General features: G+C 40.8%; 1 protein-coding gene across 1 annotated transcript; it reads right to left on the bottom strand.

Annotated features, from left to right (window-relative positions):
• Window positions 1–728: 728 nt before the first annotated feature.
• Wipf1 (WAS/WASL interacting protein family member 1) lies at window positions 729–23,525 on the bottom strand. Its single transcript, XM_090342604.1, has 7 exons — window positions 23,314–23,525; window positions 20,568–20,697; window positions 17,088–17,261; window positions 12,869–13,639; window positions 8,779–8,991; window positions 8,093–8,206; window positions 729–3,734 (listed from the first exon to the last, which is right to left on the bottom strand). Exons 1-7 carry the CDS (start codon window positions 23,362–23,364, stop codon window positions 3,679–3,681), a joined length of 1,509 nt encoding a protein of 502 aa, XP_090198730.1. The 5' UTR covers window positions 23,365–23,525; the 3' UTR covers window positions 729–3,678.
• Between the last annotated feature and the right edge of the window lie 261 nt (window positions 23,526–23,786).

The following is a 23,786-nucleotide window of genomic DNA, read 5'->3' as shown; positions in this document are numbered from 1 at the left end:
GAATAATTCTACTGTGGAGCATGACTTCTGTGACTGTCCTATGTATAAAGTGCTTTCTGGTTCATTTCCTGTGACTTCAGATTGAACCTAATCATGACAGAAGCAACATGAGTTCTCACTTACCAGGTCTGTGAGGGGTAGCACTGACTACAACCTATAATACAAGTTTGCTTTGCTTTTCTGATAGGTGTGTGTCTTCCTCTACACGTATACTAGCAAGTCTAGCCGACTTAGTTTAAGTTGGCTCACTGCATAGAATTTGTTCTTTATATTAAGAGTTCTTATACTAAGTCACTTCTGAGGGCATCACCTAACAAACACTGATGTTATCAGACAATTTCTCATTTTGCAAAACCCAAACAGCTTGAGAGAAGCAACTTGCAAGAGAGAAAAGAAGCCGGGGATATCTGCATACTTAACTATGATGCCAAATGGAAGTATGTGCATATGTTACATACATTCAATTATCTGTTGTTATTTCAATAATTATCAGGCTTCCTAATTTCCCAACAGTTCCCCTAGATTTATCAGTGTCCATGCCGATTTTATAGCTTCGTCTTCCATTGTTTCCACCATGTATTTCACAGACAAAGCAGATTCTCAGGGAAAATACAGGGGAATGTTTTTGGTTGAGTTTGTCTTTACCATAGTCTGAGTAGAAAAACTTGTTTTTCAGAAATTTGTTTTTTTGTTGATATTTGCAGAGACAACATTTGACAAACCACTAGTTGACACTGAATCATTCTGCTTTTATTTATTGTCTGGCTAACTTATAAAGACGTAGATGTCTAGGGTAGATTCTACCCTATCATTTATACTAGCCTGATGACATAGATACCAAAATGTGTCTGTTACACAGTGTAGTGGTATGAAAAAAATATCTTCCTTCTGCTACAGCCCCTGATTATAAACAGGGAAAAATGAATTTCATACCAAAAAATTTTGGACACTTTAACAACCATTTCTGCTGCTAAAATAACAAAGTAGTATTACAAATCAAAATATAAAGGCCTGGTTTTTACAAATATGTAAAGAATCTGCTACTTAAGACATAAAAAGTTGACTTTTTTTTTCCAAATCACAAAATAAGGCACCATTGGATTAAACATTTTTCTTGATTTTTTTACTAAATAAAATGCATAGTGAAATAAATACTGAACACTGAATTTTAATACTGTAATACATTTCAATATAAAGCAAGACGTGAATGTTAAAATATTGATTTATTGCATCTTGAATACATTTATCTGGAATTTTTATAAAAAAAGGACACATTAACATTCTAATTTCAGAGAAGGAAATACTCATTTTAGGGGGAGTGATTTGCCACAGTGGGAGATTTTAGCACAGAATTTATTTGAAGTTTTGAATCCAATTAGGCTGCTAACTTTCAAAGAAAGGATACAGGTGTTTTAATGAACCGTTCCTTTGAAAAATATATTCTAAAACATCTTTACTATGGATGAGTGGCAACTTGAGCTGTGATCCTGTTTCAGTCTTTAGAAAGGTGACAGCAAAGTTGAAACGCACAAGGAACTGTCTAGTGTCCCTTACAAAGTACAGACCCATACATATGTTTGAGTCAGACTTTTTTTTTTGTCATATCTGCTTGGAAGACCATTTTCTGTCTTTTGTGAAGTGGGTCATCCCATGATCCCAGGGGTGTTTATCATCGTTGCCATCAGATAAAAGAATCCAAAACAAAATGCGGTTGTTAAACTGCCAAGAATGTTAGAAAAAAGTATTTAGAATATTTTTGCCAAGCTTTGTTATACCTTTATATATCTTGAGTCTCTTGGAGTAAGAGCCTCAAGTGAATACATGAAAAGTAAATAAATGGCAGAGGAAAAGTGAGGAAATTGTTCTCTTGTATACTAAGCCAGGACTTTGGCAAGGAAAGTAATATAAAAGTACAATATATTCAAATCAGTAATTCATAATTTAATAGACACTCCATGTATAAGAAGCCTAAGTGGTTTTTATGTGAATGAAACAGTTATTCTATAAATGGGAATACGTCTTTCAAATTTTTCTTTGGATTGATTTTGCTAGCCTCTCCCAATTCTACACGAACATTCCACTGAAACAAGACCCGAAGTTTAGGGAGATGCATATACACACGTGTAGTTCTGTGCTTTAAAACAATGAGTAATGATAGTTTTAAACATAATCATTAGAAAACTTCGTGGAAATATTTTTTCAACTATATAGCTAGATTTAAAAGTCCTAGTAGAATTTTGTAAACAAAATTATGTTAAAAAAGGCAAGTCTGGCTCTTCCGTATGGTCTGTTATTGGAGCTTTGTTTGCATAGATTAAGACAAATACTTTTCCTAGAAAGACTCAAAATAAGTTTCCTTGCATTTCTACTAGCAAGCTCCTGAACACACTTAACGCCTGAGTTAGGCTTTGTAGGATTTTGACCATCACCTCAAAGCCATCCCCTGACTCTCTTCCTCTCCTACGTGGCCTTCCTAGCCTCTCCCAGCTGGTCCTGAAGAACTAGCTCTGGGAGAAAGAAAAAAAGAGAAAATAATAATAATGAAAAAAAAAAAACCACTTCAAATCTGCAAAGCAGGCATTTAGCTGACAAGTGAGTATACAAGACGTCTGGTTCTGAGTCCTGAAGCCTCCCACAGGCTTTCAGCTTCTTTCCAATGGCTTTTATTCCAAATGATGGTAAACCAGATTAGATTGATTTCTGACCCTGGTACTATGAAGCAATTCTTGGATATTAAGGGAAAAGGAAAAGTAAGGGATCAGAATCTAAAAGTCAAGCTGTCTGCCAAATAGATATTAGGTCCCACCTTTCATTTTAGGTACCTTTCAAATTACCAAAGCTCATCTTGCATTTTTTTTGTCTTTTAAACAAAAGACTTTTTATACCTATGCTGTCTTACAGGGTAGTGACCAGATTCACAAGGCTACCAGCACTTGAAATAGGACTATTCCAAATAGAGAAGCACCCTTCAATGCACACTGGATTTTGAAGACTAGGTACCAAAAAGGAATGGAAAGTAGCTCATTAATACTTTTTTATATAGATTACAGGTTGAAATGGTATTTTGGATATATAAGATTAAATAAAATATATTATAATCAATCAGTTTCTTTTTACCTTTTAAAGAAATCTGGCTAAAGTTGTGCATGGGGCTCACATTATATTTCTACTGGAAAGCTCTGTCTTGGAGCCTACCTCAGACTGCCCAAGACTGCACTGCCTGTAACCACAGAACCCCATGAGCCCTTGCTCAGCAACTCACTAAGGCGTGCTGTGGTTCATGGTAACAGACAGGAAGCTAAGCATTTGAAAAAGGCTGGGATGAAAACAGCTCTCAGGGACTTTAATAATTACAGCCTGTAGCAAATAAGCAGTGGATGTTTGAGTTTGTTTGGTTGAAAGCTGGGATATAATTTATCTCTGCCTACTTGCCACAAAAGCCTGTTGATCCTGGCAGCTAACAATGGCAGGCTATAGCTGAAGCAAGCAGTAGCTCTGAGAATATATGCATCAGAAAAAGCTAGGTGTGTTTTTGTACAAGACCCCTCCCCCTTCATATTCTCATATCATCTCCACTTCTTCTGAAAGGGATAAGGGAAGTAGGGGGAGGGAGTGCAATTCTCATACAGCAAAAACAGATGTGGCTCTGGAGCTTGGGAAGAGAGGCACGGGCAAAGATCACCTCAGGACGGGAGGGAGAGGTGGGGCACCCCTTTCTCTTCGGTTGGATCCACCTTGAAGAAGCAGACAAAACATAATTTTGGTTAGAATGCTATGTTTTTACTGTGGAGAAATACAGGGATGGCTGGGGAGGTGCCCGTACCTCACCCCTGTGAGCAAGGCCTAAGGTAACTGGTGCATGCAGGTGAGAAAGTGAGCACGGGAATGACAGGAATAAGCAAACTGGGAGATGACCACTGAGTGTTCAGAGCTAAATAAACACACGTGCATGTTGTCCATAGATTTAGAATAAATATGCTTGCATCACCCAGGGATAATGTGTACATTCTTCAGTCATATACAGCTTTTTTAAATTCCACAATAGGTCAGTTTGACATCTCCCAAAGTCAATACTTCTTAGAAATAAAATTGTTAATGGCATGCTGCATCCAGTTATATAGGACTATACAACAGTTTATCCAATTAATTTCCTTTTGTCAGGTTAAGGTAATCAGTTCATGAAGTCCTTTCCCCTAGTCTTATTTATTTGGTCACAAGGACCAGGGAGGTTGAACATCTTTTCCATGTGCTTAGCGGCTATCTGTATATCTTCTTCAGACAATGCCTATTATTCCATTATTCAATTCATTTTAACTGGTGAGTTGTAGGAATGCCATATGTACTCTGAATATTAATCTCTTATCAGATATATGATTTTCAATTCCTTTTCACTCTCTTCATGTGTTCTTGTAAAAGCTATCCATATTCATGGGCTATTTTGTGTACTGGAACTGTGTTTAAAATTCCTTCAAAAATTAATATATCAGATATGCTGTTGGAGGAGTTAAACAGGTATGAAGTTAATTCCTTAAACAGGCATACCTGCAGAAATTGAGGGGGCTGCTCGACGGGTCTTCAGCAGACATCTTAATCGAAAACATGAAGACTTAGAGAGCCAAGTCTCTGTCTCTCTGTCTCTGTCACTGTCTCTCTCCCTCTCTCTTTTTGGTGCTGGTCTTGGGGCTTGAACTCAGGGGCGGGGGGACTGCCTCTGAGTTTTTTTGCTCAAAGTTAGTGCTCTACCACTCAAGCCATACCTCCACTTACATATTTTTTGGTGCTTAATTGGAGATAAGAATCTCACAGGCTTTCCTGCCTAGGTTGGCTTTGAACTATGATCCTCAGATCTCAGCATCCTGGGTAGCTTAGGATACAAGCATGAGCCACCAGGGCCCAACTTTCTCTTTTTTTTTTTTTTTTTTTTTTTTTGTGCAGCAAGTAGGGCTTCCACTTAAGGCCTCACACTCTTGCTTGGATTTTTTTTTTTTTCACTCAAGGTTAGCATTTTACAGCATCTCTACTTCTGGCTTTTTGTTGGTTAATTGGAGATAAGAGTCTCACAGACTTTTTTGGCTGGGTTGGCTTTGAACGTCAGTCCTCAGATCTCAGCCTCCTGAATAGCTAGGATTATAGGCGTGAGCCACCAGTACCCAGCCAAAATCAAGGTTCTAAGGAGAGAAGTTAGAAAAAAAATCTCTTTTACATCCCAGCTACATCTTTTCTTGAGAAGGCAACGGAGCAGGCACATTTGGATGCTGAACAGCCATCTGTCTCGGAGCCCTGACCTTGACCTTGACCTAGCAAACCATAAATGGCCAGCAGAAGGAGAACTGGCCTTGTTCCATGTCATAAAGTGGCACTCACAGTGTGCTCTCCACTCACGGCTCAGCACTACCTGGGCAGTGGGCTTAGAGGCTGAGGCAGTGATAGAAGAATAAAGCCTGGTACCTGATATAATACGTGTTCATTTTTGTTAGATGATCAGTTATTATATCAATAATGCCTAATATTCGAATACTTAAGCAGATTTTCAAGAACAGTGGAAATTCACCAACTTAAAAATATTTTAAAATACCTATTCTGTTTCAGGCTTTGTTACTCAAAGAAGATTGGGCTGTGAGCAGGGCATTCATTGTTCTAGCCTTCAAGTTACTTGAGTCTTAAAGAAAGAAGCATGGGAGGAAATGTATTTAGCTTGGGAGGAAATGTATTTAGCTATCAAATTAAAATATCCAGAGTATATGGAAGCGGGTTCTCGTACTGATTTAAAAATGTAAATATTTAGGTTTAGAATACTTGTAACTAGTCAGAAAAAGTCTTCAGAATTTATATAATAGCTCCTTAATATAAGTTCATTTTAGGGCCGGGAGTTTGGCCTAGTGGTTAAAGTGCTTGCCTAGCATGCACGAAGACCCGGGTTCGATTCCTTGGTACCACATATATAGAAAAAGCCGGAAGTGGTATTGAAGCTCAAGTGGTAGAGTTCTAGCCTTGAGAAAGTCCAAGGACAGTGCTCAGGCCCTGAGCTCAAGCCCAGGACTGGCAAAAAAAATATATATAAGTTCATTTTAGTGCCCAAGAGGGGGAAAAAAAGTCTGTACTCTCATTAGAATGAACAGTACACTCCCACTCCATTCCCACAGCAATATATGCTTCCTTTCATAAAATTTTAGCCACCTACTCTTATATGGAAATTTTACTATACTTTCACTTTGTATAGGAATGCATATTTCCCCTAACTGAATTTTTCTAGAAACTGGAAGGTTTCTGTCAAGCACAATGTTATTTACTTTTGGCATGTATTCAAGGAAAATTTCCTAGAATATTTTCTAGCTCTGAACTCTTCAACTTTTTTGCACAAAGTGAAATGTGACTTGCGAAATTTAGCCTAATGGAAATGTGCCCAGGCTAGAAATGAAGCACAACTCTGTGTCCCTTCTTCCAGCACTGACCTGTGACTGCCACTTATCAATTCTCCCCACTTATTTTGTTTTAGATGATAATCTACCATGAGGTTAGGAACCAGCCAGCCCCAAATCATGTAAGAACTGAGTGTTAGGACTGGAGGCATGGCTCCAGTGGTGGAGTGCTGGCCATGAGCATAAAAGCTGAGTGAGAGTGCAAGGCTCTGAATTCAACCCTCAGTCTTGGCAAAAACCAAAACCAAAATGGCATGTTAAGAAAAAACAGGCTCTGAATATGTGTAAAGTCCTCTGGTAGGAATTAAGCCATGGCTATAAATACTGGGACCATTATCTGACTTGCTCAGTTTAGTTCTGAGACTAAGGCTGCTGTAAGTCTGAGCTCCATCAATAAATATCTGTATATCTTGTGAAAATTCTTGTTTATTCCTGTTCATTTATTGTGGAATTCAGTGTGGCTATTTTTCCTTCATACATACATTTCTTCTTTAAATGGGGAAAAATTATTTACTTCTTGATTTCTTCCCTTCCCCTCCCTTCCCTTCCCTTCCCTTGCCTCACACCTTCCCTCCCCTCCCCTTCTTTTCCCTCCCCTCTCTTCCCTTCCCCTCTTCTCCCTTTCCCTTCTCCTTCTTTCTATTGGAACTCAGGGCCTGGGTGCTGAGCTCTTTTGCTCAAGGGTAATGCTCTACAGCACCACTTCCTACTTACTTCTTTATGGAACATTACATACATTAAGAAACAACCAGAAACAATCTAAATGTGAAATAATGATAAATTATTGTATGCTCATTTGATGGGCTTCAGTGAGACAATGTATGTGATAAATAAAAAACCTACCACTAAAAAAGTCCCCTCTGGGGCTGGGAGTTTGGCCTAGTGGTAGAGTGCTTGCCTAGCATGCATGAAGATGGGGTTCGATTCCTCAGTACCACATACATAGAAAAAAGCCGGAAGTGGGGTTGTGCTCAAGTGGTAGAGCCTTGAGAAAGTCCAAGAACAGTGCTCAGGCCCTGAGCTCAAGCCCAGGACTGGCAGAAAAAAAAAAAAGTCCCTTCTGTCATTATATATAGCTATGCAAACACTCAGAAGTATATGGATAAGAATGAGAAAAGAATCTGACAAAGTAAAAATATTTGTTCTGTGGAGAGATTGTGGACATATATCACATGTTCATATAATACACCACAAAGCTATGTTTATAATACATTTCATAAGAGATGACTCCACCTGGGCATTGGTGGCTCACGCCCATAAACCTAGCTACTCAGGAGGCTGAGATCTGAGGATCAAGATTCACCCAGCCGGGGCACAAAAGCCTGTGAGACCAGAAAACCAGAAGTGGTGCTGTGGCTCAAGTAGTAGAGTGGTAGCCTTGAGCTGAAGAGCTTAAGGACAGTGACCAGGCCCAGGAAAGATGGTTCAAGGAAGCAAGATAACAGAATCTAAGACTTGCAAAACAAAGGTCTTTTGAGCTTGTTAACAGCACCTTAAAATAATCATATGTCATACACACACACTGTAGGTATCTTGTTTTTCCTCCTACATATGGAAGGAGAAGTTACTAGAATTTTTACTCCACTTTGGAGTGTCCAAAGTAATTTAGGGTCCAAATGTAACTTAGGCTATTCATGGATGAATCTGCCAAATGCTCTGGCAGAGATACTCACTCCGGCTTTCATTTCTTGCCAACTTGCTGGGATAACTCTTGGTGCTTGGTACATATGGCTCTGGAGGTGGCAGATCAGAAATCGGATGGAAGTAGAATCTGCTTTCCCACTCATCTGGGGGAGAAACAAACAGTGTCTTCACCACAGACACTCTGTTGAGATGACTTATGTAATGAAAGGCTCAGAGAGACATAGGAAGAGGGCTGTAGAAATTAGTTCTAGTTTTATGCTGAGAAGTTTACAGAGCAGCTGGCAGTGCCACATATGCCACTGGTTAGTATGTGGATAAACTATACAGGCCTGCAAACAAAACGTGGAGGTTTTAGCCAGTGAGATTGGCATGCACCTCTCAAGAACTGGGCTACCACCAGTAGGCACAAGCATGACTGCAACCACTCTGAGAACATGGCAGAGAGAAGTGCCGTCACATCTGCAGGCCTGTTTAGAAAGGCAGATTCTAAGAAAAGAATCTATAAGAAGGTTCTTTTCAGAATTCTGGAAGCTCTGGAAAGTTAACCAAAGTAAGATACAAACAAGTAACAAATCAGAGAAAGATGAGATGCTTTTTGGGAGATGGGATGGAGGGATTACTGTTTTTAGAATGAGATTCCAGTGACTCTGTCATAGTTTGCTCAGTACAGTGCATTGTGCTAACATGAATGTTAATTCAGGGAAACACCACACACCTTCACATGATGAATCTTGGAAGCCATTTCGAACCGATGCTGATGGTGGAGGTGGGGGGGGCACCCCAGCACCAGGCCTGTCAGGAGGAAGCGGTGGCCTGGGCCCGCTCCTGGGATTATCTGTTCCACTCCTGGATGGCAACTGAGGGGTGGCTGGGAGGGCCCGAGACATACTGCCATTTCTGCCTATTGGAGGCGGTGGTGGGAGAGGGCCTGAGGCAAAAGAGAAGACATTGAGTGCACTGGTATCTTACATGCCTTATTGCTATTGTAGTTATCATCAGTATGCAACTATGAGTGCCTGCTGCATACATGCCTTTTAACTACTGACCATGGAGAAATGGGGGATGTTCAAGGACATGACAAGTGAGTGGCATATATAAACATAAAACGTACATGTGCTACGTGGGTGTGTAAAGTGAGTGTGAATGAGCTCTGAGACTAGAAGTGAAATGTCGAAACTAGAAACAGGTGATATGTATTAATGATATAATTAAAAACCATTTATAATCCTGAATCTGGTTCCAGGCAGAAGTGGCCTGGGAAGCTACACGCTAGTAGTCCTTCTAAGAAGGGCAGGAGTTGCTTCTTGGCTCTCCTCTCTGGGGAGGTTAGGGGAGCACGGGAAGTGATAAATGCTGAGCAGTTCCCCGGTATTGCTAATCAGTGCGTGGGTCCTGCCCTGGACAAGCTGCTGTTCTACGGAGCTAGAGTTCTGGCTGACAGAGCACTGAGTAGTTGTTCTCTTCCCCTAATGCTATTTCCAGGAGTATTCATTTCTCAGAAAAATTTCAAGTAAATTCTCTTTCATAATACAAAAGAAATCCTTCTTGTTTTTCTTCATCCTGCCAAGGTAGAGGCTATCTGTATAGTGAGTAAATTAAGAAAATAGAAGTCCAGGGGCCAGGAATTTGGCCTAGTGGTGGAGTGTTAGCCTAGCATGGATGAAGACCCGGGTTCAATTCCTCAGTACCACATACATAGAAAAGAAAAAGCTGGAAGTGGTGCTGTGGCTCAAGTGTTAGAGCTCTAGCCTTGAGAAAGTCCAAGGACAGTGCGCAGGCCCTGAGTTCAATCTCCACCACTGGCAAAAAAAAATAAAAAAAAGAAAATAGAAGTCCAAACCTTGAGCATTCTCTCAGGTAAATCCAAGTGGCCTTCCTGATGTTTAGCAGTGTTTTCCACTTGTAAAATGCCATTGTTTTACATTATGGAACTAAAATATAACTATCTCATTACTCTTATGTTCAGTATCCAGCTAAAGACTTTCAGTTGAACAATGTGTCCATTTCACATAGCCCTGACAAAAAATTTTGGTTCAAACACTTGATGGGGGGTGGGGGTGCTACCCAGCCTGCTGGTTTTGCCAGGAGTCCTTGATGTCTCAGTGAGAGTGGCTTTGGCAGGTGAGGGGTAGTACCACATGCTGTGGGTTTGATGCCTCTGGTAATATCACCAACCTGACTGCTCCAAATACGATCTATAACACCGATATTACAGGATATAACTACCAGTGAACTTGATCCACTTCATCTCATTTTTGCTTTTCAAGTACATGTTCATGTTCCCAGCTGTCTAACCCATGAAACCTGCTCCAAATATAAGCTGGCACACTAGAAAGCAGACTTCCATTTTTTCATTGGCAGGATAAATACTAAAAATAGTCATTTATTGAATAATAAAACCACATGCCAGGAAATAAGAGAACCTCTATACACACTGCCTCCTTCAAATTCTTTCAACTCTAAGAAGTTCAGAGCCAGTGTGTGTGGTTTCAGAAGTTTTAGAAGTTCCCAAAGCCCAAGCTTCAATTTCAAATCTTCCAATTCTAAAGCCCATTCTCCTAATAATGAAGGCAAACTAAATTTTAAGAAATAGATGCTCCTTCATGACCTTGCATATGGTCTTTGTAAATTGCGAGAATTTTTCTGAAAGGATATTTGCCAGCACCTACAGAATTCAGAGTTTGCTAGGCAGATCATGAAAGAATTCTATCTTTAGGAACTCCTTCAAAGGAAATAGAGATAGGAATAAATATTTAGCTATGAGGATGCATCACTGCATTATCTGTAACAGCAAAAACATAGAGATGGTGGTAGACACCTATAACTGAGCACTCAGGTGGAGTGAGGAGGAGCACTAGTTCAAGGCCAACCTGGTACACAATGAGTGACTCTCAAAAACTGAAACCAAATTGAATCAAAATCCAGAGATGGCCCGTAGAGTCGAAGGACGCGACAGAACAAATAAATAAAGGTTAATCTACAGGATCTAATATTGTGGAGCCATAATAGTTTGTGCAAGAATAATCCTATCAGAAAATGTCAATGAAATCTTATAAAGACAAATTACCACATATTTGTGTTGGCATAATTGATGTATATTCTTTTTAAGAGGTTTGGAAAGATATATAAATATTAATAGTTATTACTTATGCATGGTAGTGTTAGGATTATAGGTGATTTTTATTTTCTGCATACTTTCCTCTTTCTGTATTAAACAGGTTATGACTTATTATGCAATCTAAAGAGACAACGCATGGTATTTATTACTGCCTATATTTAACTTGCTTACTCATATACTTGGTGGAACTGTGTGAAAAAGTCCTCAGTTACTTTGCAGGAAAAAATCCATATGTACTGGAGGAGAAAAATGTCATAGTTCACTCATCTACTCGATGAACTTAAGTAGCATCAACCTAGTGTGATGCTACTAAGACTGGGATGAGACTTAATAGAGTGGTGGCTTCTTAATATTTGGTTTGAAGGTGTGGTTTTCCAACTTTTTTGTGCATTACAGTCACCCTGGTACTTGGAAGCATCCTGATGCCTACTCTGCTTCTGTACTGGCAAAGGGAATCCCTGGGAAAGGACCCACCTCTATGTTTTTTAAGTCTCCCCTTATGATTCCAGCAAGTGCTCAAGTTTGAAGACCACTGATTTAAAGTATGTTCATTAGCTTCCCGAGAGCCTAGGGTCAAAAGTCAGTTGACTTCTCTTAAAAATAAAAAATGTCCCAACTTCAGACATGGTGTAATATGTATCATATGATGAAAACTTGAAAAGCAGGTTGGGGATGTGGCTCAGTGGTAGAGAATCTACCTGCTATGATTTGATTTCCCAGCATAAAGAGAGAGAGTGAGAGAGAGAGAAAGAGAGAGAAACAGACAGACAGAGACAGAGACAGAGAGACAGAGACAAACAGAGAGACAGAAAGAGACAGAGCGACAGAGAGAGATACAAAGAGAGGGTGAGAGGGTGTGAGAGAGAAAGAAAGAGAGAGGTGACTTAGTTTATCAAAAGCATTGTAAGTGAAGAGCATGAGCATGCATTCTACTAAAATCTCTATTTTAATTCAGTGAATGAGGGAGAAACTAGAAAATGACTTTAGCAGGCCCTTAAAACCATGTAATAGCATGCTTGCTTTGTTTCATTTTGCAGTGCTGGGGATTGAATCCAGGGCCTCATGCATGCTAGGCAAGGCCTCTACCACTAAGTTACATCCCCAGCCCAACATGCAAATTTTGAGTTTATGAGTATGAGCATTTTTATGAAAAGAAGTTGATACCTTTGTTTGACTCTCCAAGGGATTTATATCCCAGAGGTGTTAGCAAAGGACAAATTGGACATTTTAGCATGTGAGTGAAGTGGCCTCAAAGCCTGGGAAATGAAGAGAAAAGTATAGAAGTTCATTAGCTCTGATATAACCGTCCTCCTGGGAAGAGTCATGGGTCCTTCTCTCCGTGGTGAGGCTACACCCAACTAAGATGGTTGAACTTGGCTTCAGGTAGGCAAGGCAGCAGAGAGCAGAACAAACAGGGATAAGATGAAACTTCCAACCTTTCCTATCAACTCCCTAGTAATCACTTGTTGGTTCATCTTTTCACCTTTAAAACACAAACTGAGTACTGGTCCTCCTTTCTAAGAGGTTTGCATCATACAAGTCAGTGTTGCTGAGAGGCATGAAGTAGGCTGAGGGTTTGCCTGTGTTCTTAACTGATTCACCTGTGATACTTAGACAGGTGACATTCACTGGTGACATTTGGGCAGGCTGGATTTGGGGGAGACTCCTCACTCAGGTCTTGCCATACCTGATCGGCCCGGTGGATCCCTTACTGGAGGCGGGGGCCTCTCATTGGGCAGGGGAGGAAGAGGTCCTGAGCGTCCCACTGAAGGTAAGGGAGGAGCAGATGAAGTGAGGGACAAATTCCGCTGTGGCAGCCTTGGGATTTCATCACCGCTGCTGGAAGCCGGAGGCAGGGGAGGAGGGCCGGGCCTGCTTGGTGGTGGAGGAGGAGGTGGGGCCTGTGAGGAAGGGGAAGGCCGCGGGGTAGAAGGCCCTGGAGGCTTGTTGTTCTGCGGGGGAGGAGGTGGACCTGCTTCCCTGTGCATGATGGGTCTGTTGCCCACTGGAGGAGGTGGTGGAGGAGGTTTGTCATCCAAGGCCCTGCTTGGTGTGGGAGGCAGGGGAGGCCTGTTGGAGAAGGGGGAAGAGGAGCCCAGCGGGGTCTGGCGGACAGAGCCTCCTCCAAAAGCAGCACCTCGGTTTCCAGGGAAAGGTGGAGGGGTGGGCCCCAGGCTGGGGTGCCTGGGGGCTCCTGGCACTGGTAGGGCCCCTCGGTTGTGTGGAGTTGACTGGACGGGTCTTGGTGTATTTGGCACCGGAGGGGGAAGGTTATCAGGCTTTGAGCTCACGTCGGGCCTTGGGGGAGGCATTCGGTTCCTGGGCGGCTCTGGTGGACCACTCCTGTGGCCTGGAGAAGGCACAGGAAACCTCCCTGGACCACTTGGGGGTGAAAAAGGCTTGGCAGATGTGGCTCTTCCTCCTGGGGGCAAAATTGGTGGTCGGCTTCCTCCAGAATCTGAAGAACAGCAAAAAAGATGCCCAGTTATAAAACTAAGATGCCTACAAACCCCAGCAAGCTGGGGGTTGTATTCCTAGCTACCCCAAGTCTTTTTTTTTTCATTTCTGTTTTTTTAATAGTAATTTATAGAGGGGTTCCAGTTATAATCGCCACATAGAGGGTGCATTACTTCTCACACACTGATACCCCTTCTCATGTTTTTGTCTTCATTTCCCTCCCTCCACCCCCTCCCAATCATCTTGTTTCCCCCCCTTCCCTCTCCTATTTCAAATAAACATATATACAATATGCCAGGGAACAAAGTCAATTACTGTAACAATGTGAGATTAACCAAAGAGCAACAAAAGAGAAGAAAAATAACATAGTACATTAAGAACAACAATCGCACAAGATAAAGCTCTTGTTTCCATATCCTGGAGATATTTTCATTTAGCCTCATTCTATATGGCCTTATGTATCTGTGTTTTGAGCTACTGTAATCCTCTGCTAGGAGAGCCCTAGATGTGTACTCATTATTACAAATGAGGGAAACCATTAAACCTATGTTCCTTTGGGTTTGGCTTACTTCACTTAATATGATTTTTTTCCAAATCTTTCCATTTCCTTACAAATGGGGTAATGTTGTCCTTTCTGATGGCAGAATAGAATTTCATTGTGTATAAATACCACATCTTGATCCAATCATCTACTGAGGGGCATCTGGGTTGATTCCATATCTTTTCTATGGTAAATAGTGCTGCAATGAACATCATTGTGCTAGTGGCTTTAGTATGTCTTTGTTTCTGGACGATTGGGTAAATGCAGAGTAGTGGAATTGCTGGGTCATAGGGGAGCTCTATGTTTAGTCTTTTGAAGAACTGCCATACTGCTTTCCATAGTGGTCAAACCAGTTTACAGTCCCACCAACAGTGTAGTAGCGAGTTTTTGAGAGACTCTTACTAGGCCACAAGTCTTTTTTTACAGGGCTATACATTACAGATCAAAAAAGATACCAAACGTGTAGTACTTATATAAAATCTAAGTGGGTTCTCTGAAGGCAGAGTAGTAGACCTGGACTTTTTGTTTGCTTTCTAACTCCAAGCTTAATCCAGAACCTTCAAATGGACTCTTGAGAGGTCACTTAGCAGTATGTAGGGGAGGAGCCAGGATGAAAGTCATCAGCACTCTGGAAAGCTCCCGGTTCATCACAAAGGGTGAATACAACATGGCTAGGACATGGGGATTTTCATTTATCCCCACTGTGCTCCTTATATCTCTCAGGTGTGTAAAAATAATTCAGCCATTGCAAGCAAAAAATGATGCATAGATACTTCTGTCTGTCGAATCTAATCTATCTTGTGGTGCTAAGCAGCAAACCCAGGGCCTTGTGCATAGCTTGGCAAACACTTTGCCACTGATCCTTAGCCCTAAGTTATCGCAATGTAAACCTCCATATGCAAGGCTAACTTAGTTCCTTTGAAACAAGTGCCCAAGAAATGGTGGGGTGGGAATTGTAATGGAAGAGTTAAGAAAGCATTAAGAATGGGAAAAATAAATTGATAGAATTGACACCAATAGAAGTCATTTGCAAAGGAGTAGGCAATCAAACACGTAACTTTTGTTGTTGTTGTTGTTCCTACTAAGTTAACTGCCATTTCAATATTGGCAGGACAGAACACCTCTGTTAACCACTTTGGCTCAACAAAAAACCAATTTGGCTGAACCAAAAAAGCTGAAGTTTAGGGAGGAACTCAGAAGGGGAAACAAATGGAAAGTTATAACAACCTACTCTAATCTCTTGAAATCCAAGGTAATTCTTGAAAAATGCTAAGCCTTAAAACATTTACCTCTTTCCTCATGAGCTAATTAAATCAAATATGTACTATTTTATCAAATATGTACTATTTTTCCATCCATTATTCTAGATGCTACAGACAAAGAAATAACCAAAGCAGGTGAGATCCTGTTCTCCTGTAGCTTACATTTTTGTAGGGGAGACAGACAGAAAATCAGAGAAAAATATTTTCTGGTAACTTATAAAATCAAGAGTGTGTGGAGTGGCAAGGATAGAGAGGTACTAGGGACAGCTCTTCTTTGGATGTGACATTTGGCTGAGACCTGACAAGAAGTGGACAGCCATGGAATGATGAGGGTGTGACTGCAGATAGCAGGCCAGCAGGTACAAAGATCCTGACATGAGAACTCCATAGGAAGCAGAGGCTGAATGGTCAGGAGCAGCTGAGTCACAACCAGACTTGTAGACCTGAGTTCCTTATTTTATTCTAGACACAAGAAGAAGCACTTGGCAGATTTAGTCAGTGAAGTAGCATGAACTAGAGGGAGAATGTTTTATTTTGACTTTAGCACTAGAAAGAAAACCTGTATTTTCTTTTACCAAATAGTATAACTATGTCACTGTGCTATATCCCCCAAGTTCATATTTAAGTTCATTTATCAAAGGCCATTCTGTACTCTAAACTTGAATTCCACCTTTATTTTACTTTTTTCCTTGTTTTTTAACTTTACGCATTGCCAAAGCATAAATGCATGTGTCAGAGATTTCAAATGCTTTGGGTGGGTAGGTTTTAAGTAAACCTTTTATTATTTTAAAGTGATACTAGGCATCGAACTCAGGGCTTTAAGCTTCCTAAATAAATGCACTACCATTTGACCCAGACTCCCAGACCTTAAGCAAATAAAGTGAGACACCAGTTTGGCAAGATGGGATGTGTTGGGTATTTTGAATATTCATTGCATGTCTCCTCACACTTCAGTCTCTAGACTGTGAACATCCATGTGAATAGTCAACTAGCCCTGAGCAGTCAGTGAATGTGTGAGTTTGATGTTTTTTTCCTAGAGGAAATTTTATACGATTCCAGAATTAGAAATAAAATTCTTCTCAAAATAGTTTTAGGTAAAATTTCTGAAGATTCTTATAAAGAAGTTAAGAGAACTAACATACTGATAGTCTCCAAAATACTTCTGGTTTCAACTATTTCAGGTGAGATACTTGCTGTTCTGAGAACCACAGACATGGTATTTAGGTTTAGTAAGATGTGTGGCTATGTTTCCTCTGATATATTCCACAGTGCATTTGATGAGGGCTCACAAGTATGTGCTAGGCAAGACAGGAGGGCTAGGTGCCTTCCAGAGAAAGCTGCTCTTAGTGCCTGGACAGAATGGGGAAGGGGGTCGAGGCAAGTTCCACGGCCTCCTTTCTTCTTTTCCTCCTTTGCTCACCATTACACAGGTGTGAAAGAGGACAGGTTAACCTTCAGGACACTAGTATGTGTCCTGTGGAGATGCCTAATCCTGTTTGATAAACAGGGGCAGAGCACAGTGTCCTGTAAAGTAGTGGTAACCGCTCAAATGCTATAAGCTATTTTAAAGGATACAGAGCCTTAGGGGGTCTGCCAAGGCTGCAAGCTGCCAAACCTAGGTCTTAGTCAAGAAGGACACACAGTACCGTTATCCCTGTTGGCTGTAGATCTCAGCTTGGGCATTCCAGCCTGGAACAATCCTCCCAATCCAGGAGGTCCTCCTCCTCCTCCTCCTGCTGCTCCTCCTCCTCCAAAACTGCCACCACCACCTCCACCGCTGCCACCACCTCCAAAACCACTGCCACCGGCTCCTTTTGGTTCTGTACAGAAAGAAAATATATGCATAAGAAAACACCTGGGCACTCCACTAGGCATAGCCCAAGGACTCCATAAAACAAAGATGTGGTGGGAACTTGGATTTTCCTTACTCCAGTCAAGACAGAAGACACTCCCACATCTAGGAGTGGAAGAAGATGGATGGTCCCCAGAGGGCCTACCTGCTCAGCTGTCATCTGGGTTAATGCCTATTTGTTTTCTATCCTAAGATTTAGCAAATAAAAGAATCTTCAAAAGAAAAGGGTCTCAAAAGGGATAGGGGTCAACAAGTAAAAAAATTGGTAAGGAAATAAAAAAAATCTTTCATAACATTACTCTTTGGAAATGCCCATTTTGGAGCTGTATTTTTTTCAGTCAATTCCTATTTATTTATTTACTTACTTATTTATAGTGCTGGTTCTGGGGCTTGAACTTGGGGGCTTGCACTTGGCCTTTTCACTAAAGACTGGTGCTCTACTACTGAGCAACACCACCATTTCCACCTTTTTGTTGTTTAACTGGAGATAAGCGTCCCATGGATTTTTCTGCCCAGGTTGGCTTCACTCAGATCTCAGCCTCCTCAGCAGCTAGGATTACAGGCATGAGCCATCACCATCAGCACCTGGCTATCAGTTTATGTGTTTTGTTTCTGTGGTTACTGTATCTGACTTTGTTACCTAGTATACTATATATATGTTTATTTGAAATAGGGAAGGTAAGGAGGGAAAACAAGATGTTTGGGAGGGGACGGAGGGAGGGAAATGGAGACAAAGATGAGGAGTATCAATGTGTGAGAAGTAATGCACCCACTACCTGACAAATGTAACTGTAATCTCTTTGTATGTTACCCTGGCAATAAAATTTAAAAAAAAATTAAAAAAAAGCAAAAACGTAACGGCCCTAACCATAGGAACACTGGATGATAATTAACAAAACCCTAACCCTAACTATAATACCAGAGCCATTTTAGGGGGCCCCATACCTCCCAACAATAAAGTCACCAGCACTTCATGAAAAAAAAAATCCTACCAGCAGTTTTTAACCTACTTTTATTTCTAATTACCATATTACTATTAGCAATCCCCATGTCAGTAAACATGCTTTAAAAATAAGTTTAAATATTCTGTTGTATTTTAGAACATAAATCTATTATAATTTACTTAACCACTTACTTCTTTGATGGCTTTTTGGGTTGATTTTAATTTTTTTAATATCAAGTCCAACAGTAGGCTTTAACAATTAAATAATTGTTTGCAAATCTAGAAGGTGTCAGATTTTGTTTTGCCTTGCATTAAATTATAGAACTGTGGAACATTTTGAGATGGGAAACAAACAACAACAAATAAAAAACAAACACTAGAGAGACAGACACAGAGAGAGACAAGGAGAGGAAGAGGTCTGTCACTGAGCACACTGGCTAGTCTTCTGGGTTAATTTATGTATGTATATGTTTGTATTTATGAGATGAAACATTGTTTAAAATCTTATCCCCTCCAAAGTTGAATATTTGATAAGATATAAAGATCTATAAATGAAGCTGGGAGAATGGACACTTTAAAAATATTTAGATGTCACATTTGGAAAGTAGTATATTTCTCCATTTACCCATGCCCTCTAGAGTTTTTGGAAGAATTTTGTATACTTTATAAAGTAATTTCTTTTTTTCTTTTTTGCCAGTGCTGGGTCTTGAACTCAGGGCCTGAGCATTGTCTTTGGACTTTCTCAAGGCTAGCCCTCTACAGCACTTGAGCCACAGCACCGTTTCTAGCTTTTTCTATGTATGTGGTACTGAGGAATTGAACCCAGTCTTTGTGCATGCTGGGCAAGCACTCTATCCTTAGGCCAAACTCCTGGCCACTACACACTCATTTTGGATTAGGATTACTCTGAGTATATTTTTATTTGTTGAAACTGTAAAAGGGATATTTTTCCAGTTCCAATTTGTAATTGGTTATTGTTGGCAAGACATGTCTTTGCTGTACATGGTAAATTCAAATATACAAAATAGTCCTGTACTTTCTAGGTGACAAAATGTAATCTTTTTTTCTTTTGGTTAGTTGTGGGGCTTGAACTCTGGGCCTGGATGTTGTCCCTGAGCTCTTTATCTCAAGGCCTACTGCCCTACCCCTTTAGCCACAGTGGCGCTTCTGGTTTTCTGGTGGTTAATTGGAGATAAGAGTCTGACGGACTTTAGAACCCGGGCTGGCTTTGAAGAGTTATCCTCAGATCTCAGCCTCCTGAGTAGCTAGGATGGGCATGAGCCACCACTCCTGGCAATAAAAATAATCTTGAACAATAAAATTTTGCTTCTTTTCTAGGAGTTTCTGTTTTACTCTGATGTATGAATTTCTATAACAAATTACTCATGCTAATGGTGACTGGTTTTGATGAGGACACCTCTAATGTTTCACAGTACATGGCAAATATGAGATTAAAACTGGTTTTTCATTTTTCCCTTTCTACATATTTACAATGAGGAAGGACCTTTTCTTGTTGGGAATTTAAGACTTTCTGATAGTATAGAATTTTATCACATGCTATCCCAAACCTGCCAATGTATCATATGTTTTTTCTTCTTTGATATGATAGCACTAAAAATGGAATAAACTTTGGTTCTGGTGAATTATTCCTTTAACATTATTTAAAAGTAGATTAAAAAACTGACATTCTTTGGTTTCTGATTGTAAATGATCTGTGATAGGGTTTCTTAGTTTGGGAGCTACTGACTGAGAGTTTTCTAGATAATTCTTTGTTATTGACTGCTGCTCTTTATAGAATGTTTAGAGCACAATGGTCGCTACCCACTAGCTTCCTCTACCCTTTTAACTGTAACACCTAAAAATGTCTCCAGGAGCTAAGTAGACTCTACAGTGGTCAAGTGCTTACACGTCTGCAAGCATTTCACATGTGAAGCTCATGGCAAATTTGTAAGTTAGGTCAGTAGAAAAGCTATCATGAGGGATGTGTCAGGATCTAGCCCTCCATTCTCTTGCTGGCCAGGCCAGGGCACTTTACATGTTTCATGGTGCCTCTTGACCTGTGGTGTCAGGAGCAATGGGTTAAGCACCACAAAGTGTGGTGAATAATTCAGAGAATCACAGCTGTGTGTGCCTCGGACAAAGAATTATTATACTGCAGCTCTACAGGGGAACCCAGCCAAAGCTGTAAGCGAGAATGCATGATCCAGTCCCTTATTTTGACAGCTCTGCAGCTGTTGTTAACAACAAAAAAAATTGTTTTGTGGGAGGTGTAGGGTTGATTGTTAGGCAATAAACTATCTTCATGGAAACAAGCTTTTTTCTTTCACTTACTGTCCAATATTGGGGCACTTCTGTCATTGGTGACTGTCTTCTTTAGTTTCTTTCCTTTGCTGATATCAGAGAGGAGAGCGTTTCTCCCAGCCTGCTCTGACTTATTCAAGGTAGGCTTCTCTGTATTGGCCTGGAAGGAAACCACACAAACTCACAAATTGCACTTATAATAATTATTAGAAGGTTATTATTAAGGTTCTTGGAAATAGAGTGTCAATTCTCCATAAGGTTTAGACTCCATGTCACTTCTTTTAAGATGCAAAGGTTTGGGAGAAGATGTAGCACTAGATCACATTCATTTTTAAGGTGGGAAGGAGTCAGACCCTGATAAAACTCACACCATAGTCCGGCTGTAACCAGCATGGTAGGTAGACAGTTTCCACAAGAAGGGAATTTTAAGTCAGAAGGAATTCTGTGGGGTTTGTAGGCTTCCTCCTCTAGGAGGTATCCTGAGTAATGGGCCCCAATGCTCATCTCTCAGAACCCACCTAATGCAAAGGAAAAAAGGGTCTCCGATAAGTAAAAACTTGCTGAAGTTTTGAAAATACTTGCATCTGATTAACATTGATAAAGATGCTTTTTCATCTTTTTAAGTCAAGTATAACGAATTTATACTGAAATCAACCTTCTATTTTACAGTTTTGTTTTGTTTTTGTTTGGTCAGTCCTAGGGCTTGAGCCTTGGGCCTGGGCTCCGGTCCCTGAGCTTCTTTTGCTCAAAACCTAGTGCTCTACTATTTGCATTACTGTGTCAGTCCCAGAATTTTCTGAGTAGTTTAATAGAGATAAGAATCGCATGGACTTTTCTGCCCAGGCTGGCTTCAAACCTTCATCCTCCTGATTAGCTCAGTTTGTAGTTTTGTAAGGTTTGTTTTTTTTTTTTCTCTCCCCACCATCATTGTAGTGCTGACATAAAGACTTTAAACAGATAGATTATTTTCTTTTACTCAATTAGACAGTCATTTGGCAAATTGCCTAATAATCTCATGGTCCCATTTCTTTGTGTGTGTGTGAGTAGGCTGGCACTGGGCTTGAACTCAGGGACTTGAGTTTTCACTTGAGCCACAGTCCCACTTCTGGCTTTTTGCTGGCTAACTGGGACAGAAGAATCTCATGGAGTTTTCTGCCTGGCTGACTTTGAACCTCAATTCTCAGATCTCAGCCTCCTTGAGTAGCTAGGGTTATAAGTTACAAGACTGAGCCACCAATGCCGGCTCAGTTCTGTGGGTTTTGACAAACGTAGACAGAGTGTAACTATCATAGTAAGATATAGAACACCTTCATTCCAAAAAGTTCTCTAGCATTCCTTTGGCCTAACTTATTTCCGATGCTTAGCCCTTTTGAAAGCTTAGATACTGCAGAGTACACAAAGATGCTGCTTTAACAAGTTTGGGAATTTTCTGTTTGTCTGTCTGTCTGTCTGGTTTATTTTTTTGAGTTGCTGGAAATTGGGGATGGAACTTTGGACCTCACACATACTAGTAGTCAACAGCTCTGCCACTTGAGCCATGCCCTAACATTTTTGTTTCTATTTTGTTTTTGAGATAGTATCTTGCTGTGTCAAGGCTTGCCTTGAACCTGATTCTCCTGCTTCCACCTCCCAAGTAGCTATTTGATAAATGTGTAGCGTACTTGGCCTAGATATTGGGAAAGAGCCCTACCATGAAAGTGGAATCTTTTCCTTTAGGGTTACTTTAGGACTGGGACACTAAGCAGGTATCTGCCTGTGTCTGTCACATGTGGAAGCTGGCTTGATACTGCCTGGTTCCAGGAAGCCACAGGTCCATAGGAGAATCAAGAGTCCTCCAGGCTGTCTGTCTGTCTGTCTGTCTGTCTGTGTGTCTGTCTGTCTGGCTCTCTCTCTCTTTCTCTCTCTCTCTCTTTCTCTCTCTCTCTGGAAAGGCCGTGATTTCAGATGAGCCAATGAGAGTCACAAGAGGTAAAGCTGCAGAAACATATGGCTTGATACCTCCTCAGCTTTATATTAACAAAGGCAGAAGGGAGCTAAGAGGAACCCCAAAATAGGCTTCATAGAATCACCATATGTTAAGTTGGAAGTATCCTGAAATGGTTCCATTACTTACTCATGATAATAACATATAACATTTTGGTAGCTGTTACTCTAGGTTAGATACTGTTTTCATGTGTACTGCTTCATGTAGTCCTCACCAACTCTGAGCTACTTCCATTTTACAAGAAAAAGGAGATTGAGACATCAAGGGATCAAATCATTTACTCCAGTCATCAGATTCAAATCCTGGGAGTGTGACTCCACAGTGCTCTCTACAGGACTGCTCCTGCAAACTCCTGTCTTGAACCATCTCATTTGCCATGAGGAACAGAGGCCCAGGAAACATAACCTGCATTCCAGGCTTGTGCTATGCACTGTAGAAGACTTTGGCCAAACAAACCCTTCATGTTGTTTGGATTCTTGAGGTCTCGGGGTTTGGCAAGGCTTGTATCTATGCTAGAATGCATTTACATGTAAAACACATGGCTGTGGGCTAACTTTTGACTTTGACTGGCCTACTTTATGCACAGAAAGTGAATGGAGAAATCCAGGCATTATGGCAGTTTTCCCTTAGTCCCAGCCCTGGGGAGACACGGGCAGGAGTGTGAGTTAGATGACAGCTTGGACAACAATGTGAAAATCCTGTCTTAAAAAAAAAGTTGTGTGTGTTTTAAATGAATAAAAGATGTGAACTGCAGCACTAGTTAAAAATACTTCAAGGGCAGGAATTACTCACCAGTGCAAATGTCGGTGGCGGTGGGGGCGCGGGTGGGGGAGGGACAGGCATCTTGGCTATTTATGCTTTCAATAGCCTTGCTGATGGATCTGTAAAGACAACACACACACGTATTAGATTTCTTAGTAACACTCTTACATTTCGAGCTTTCCCACCAGAAGTGGAAGCTTCACATAGGTAGACTTTTTTTTTTTTTTTTTTTTTTTGCCATTCCTGGGGCTTCAACTCAGGGCCTGAGCACTGTCCTTGGACTTTCTCAAGGCTAGAGCTCTACCGCTTGAGACTCAGCACCACTTCTGTTTTTTTTTTTTCTATGTATGTGGTACCGAGGAATTGAACCTGGGTCTTTGTGCATGCTAGGCAAGCACTCTACCACTAGGCCCACCCCCTGGGTCCCCAAGCAGACTTTTAAGAGGGACTGGATCACTTTTCTTTCCCTTGTGGCTCAGACTAGACTATTCTGAAAGGACCCT

The sequence above is a fragment of the Megascapheus bottae genome, chromosome 12 (assembly GCF_031878675.1).
Source record: "Megascapheus bottae isolate mThoBot1 chromosome 12, mThoBot2.hap1, whole genome shotgun sequence".
Lineage (NCBI taxonomy): Eukaryota > Metazoa > Chordata > Mammalia > Rodentia > Geomyidae > Megascapheus > Megascapheus bottae.
Note: the sequence above shows the minus strand (reverse complement) of the source record. Positions and strands in the feature narration are given on the sequence as shown.

What these genes read in the sequence shown, in the direction of transcription:
- Wipf1 (XM_090342604.1), bottom strand. Translation starts at nt 23,364, where the DNA reads ATGCCTGTCCCTCCCCCACCCGCGCCCCCACCGCCACCGACATTTGCA. An exon ending in CGCCACCGACATTTGCACTG is followed by an intron (nt 20,698 to 23,313) that starts GTGAGTAATTCC and finishes GTTTCCTTCCAG; the next exon opens with GCCAATACAGAGAAGCCTAC. An exon ending in TACAGCCAACAGGGATAACG is followed by an intron (nt 13,640 to 17,087) that starts GTACTGTGTGTC and finishes GCTGTTCTTCAG; the next exon opens with ATTCTGGAGGAAGCCGACCA.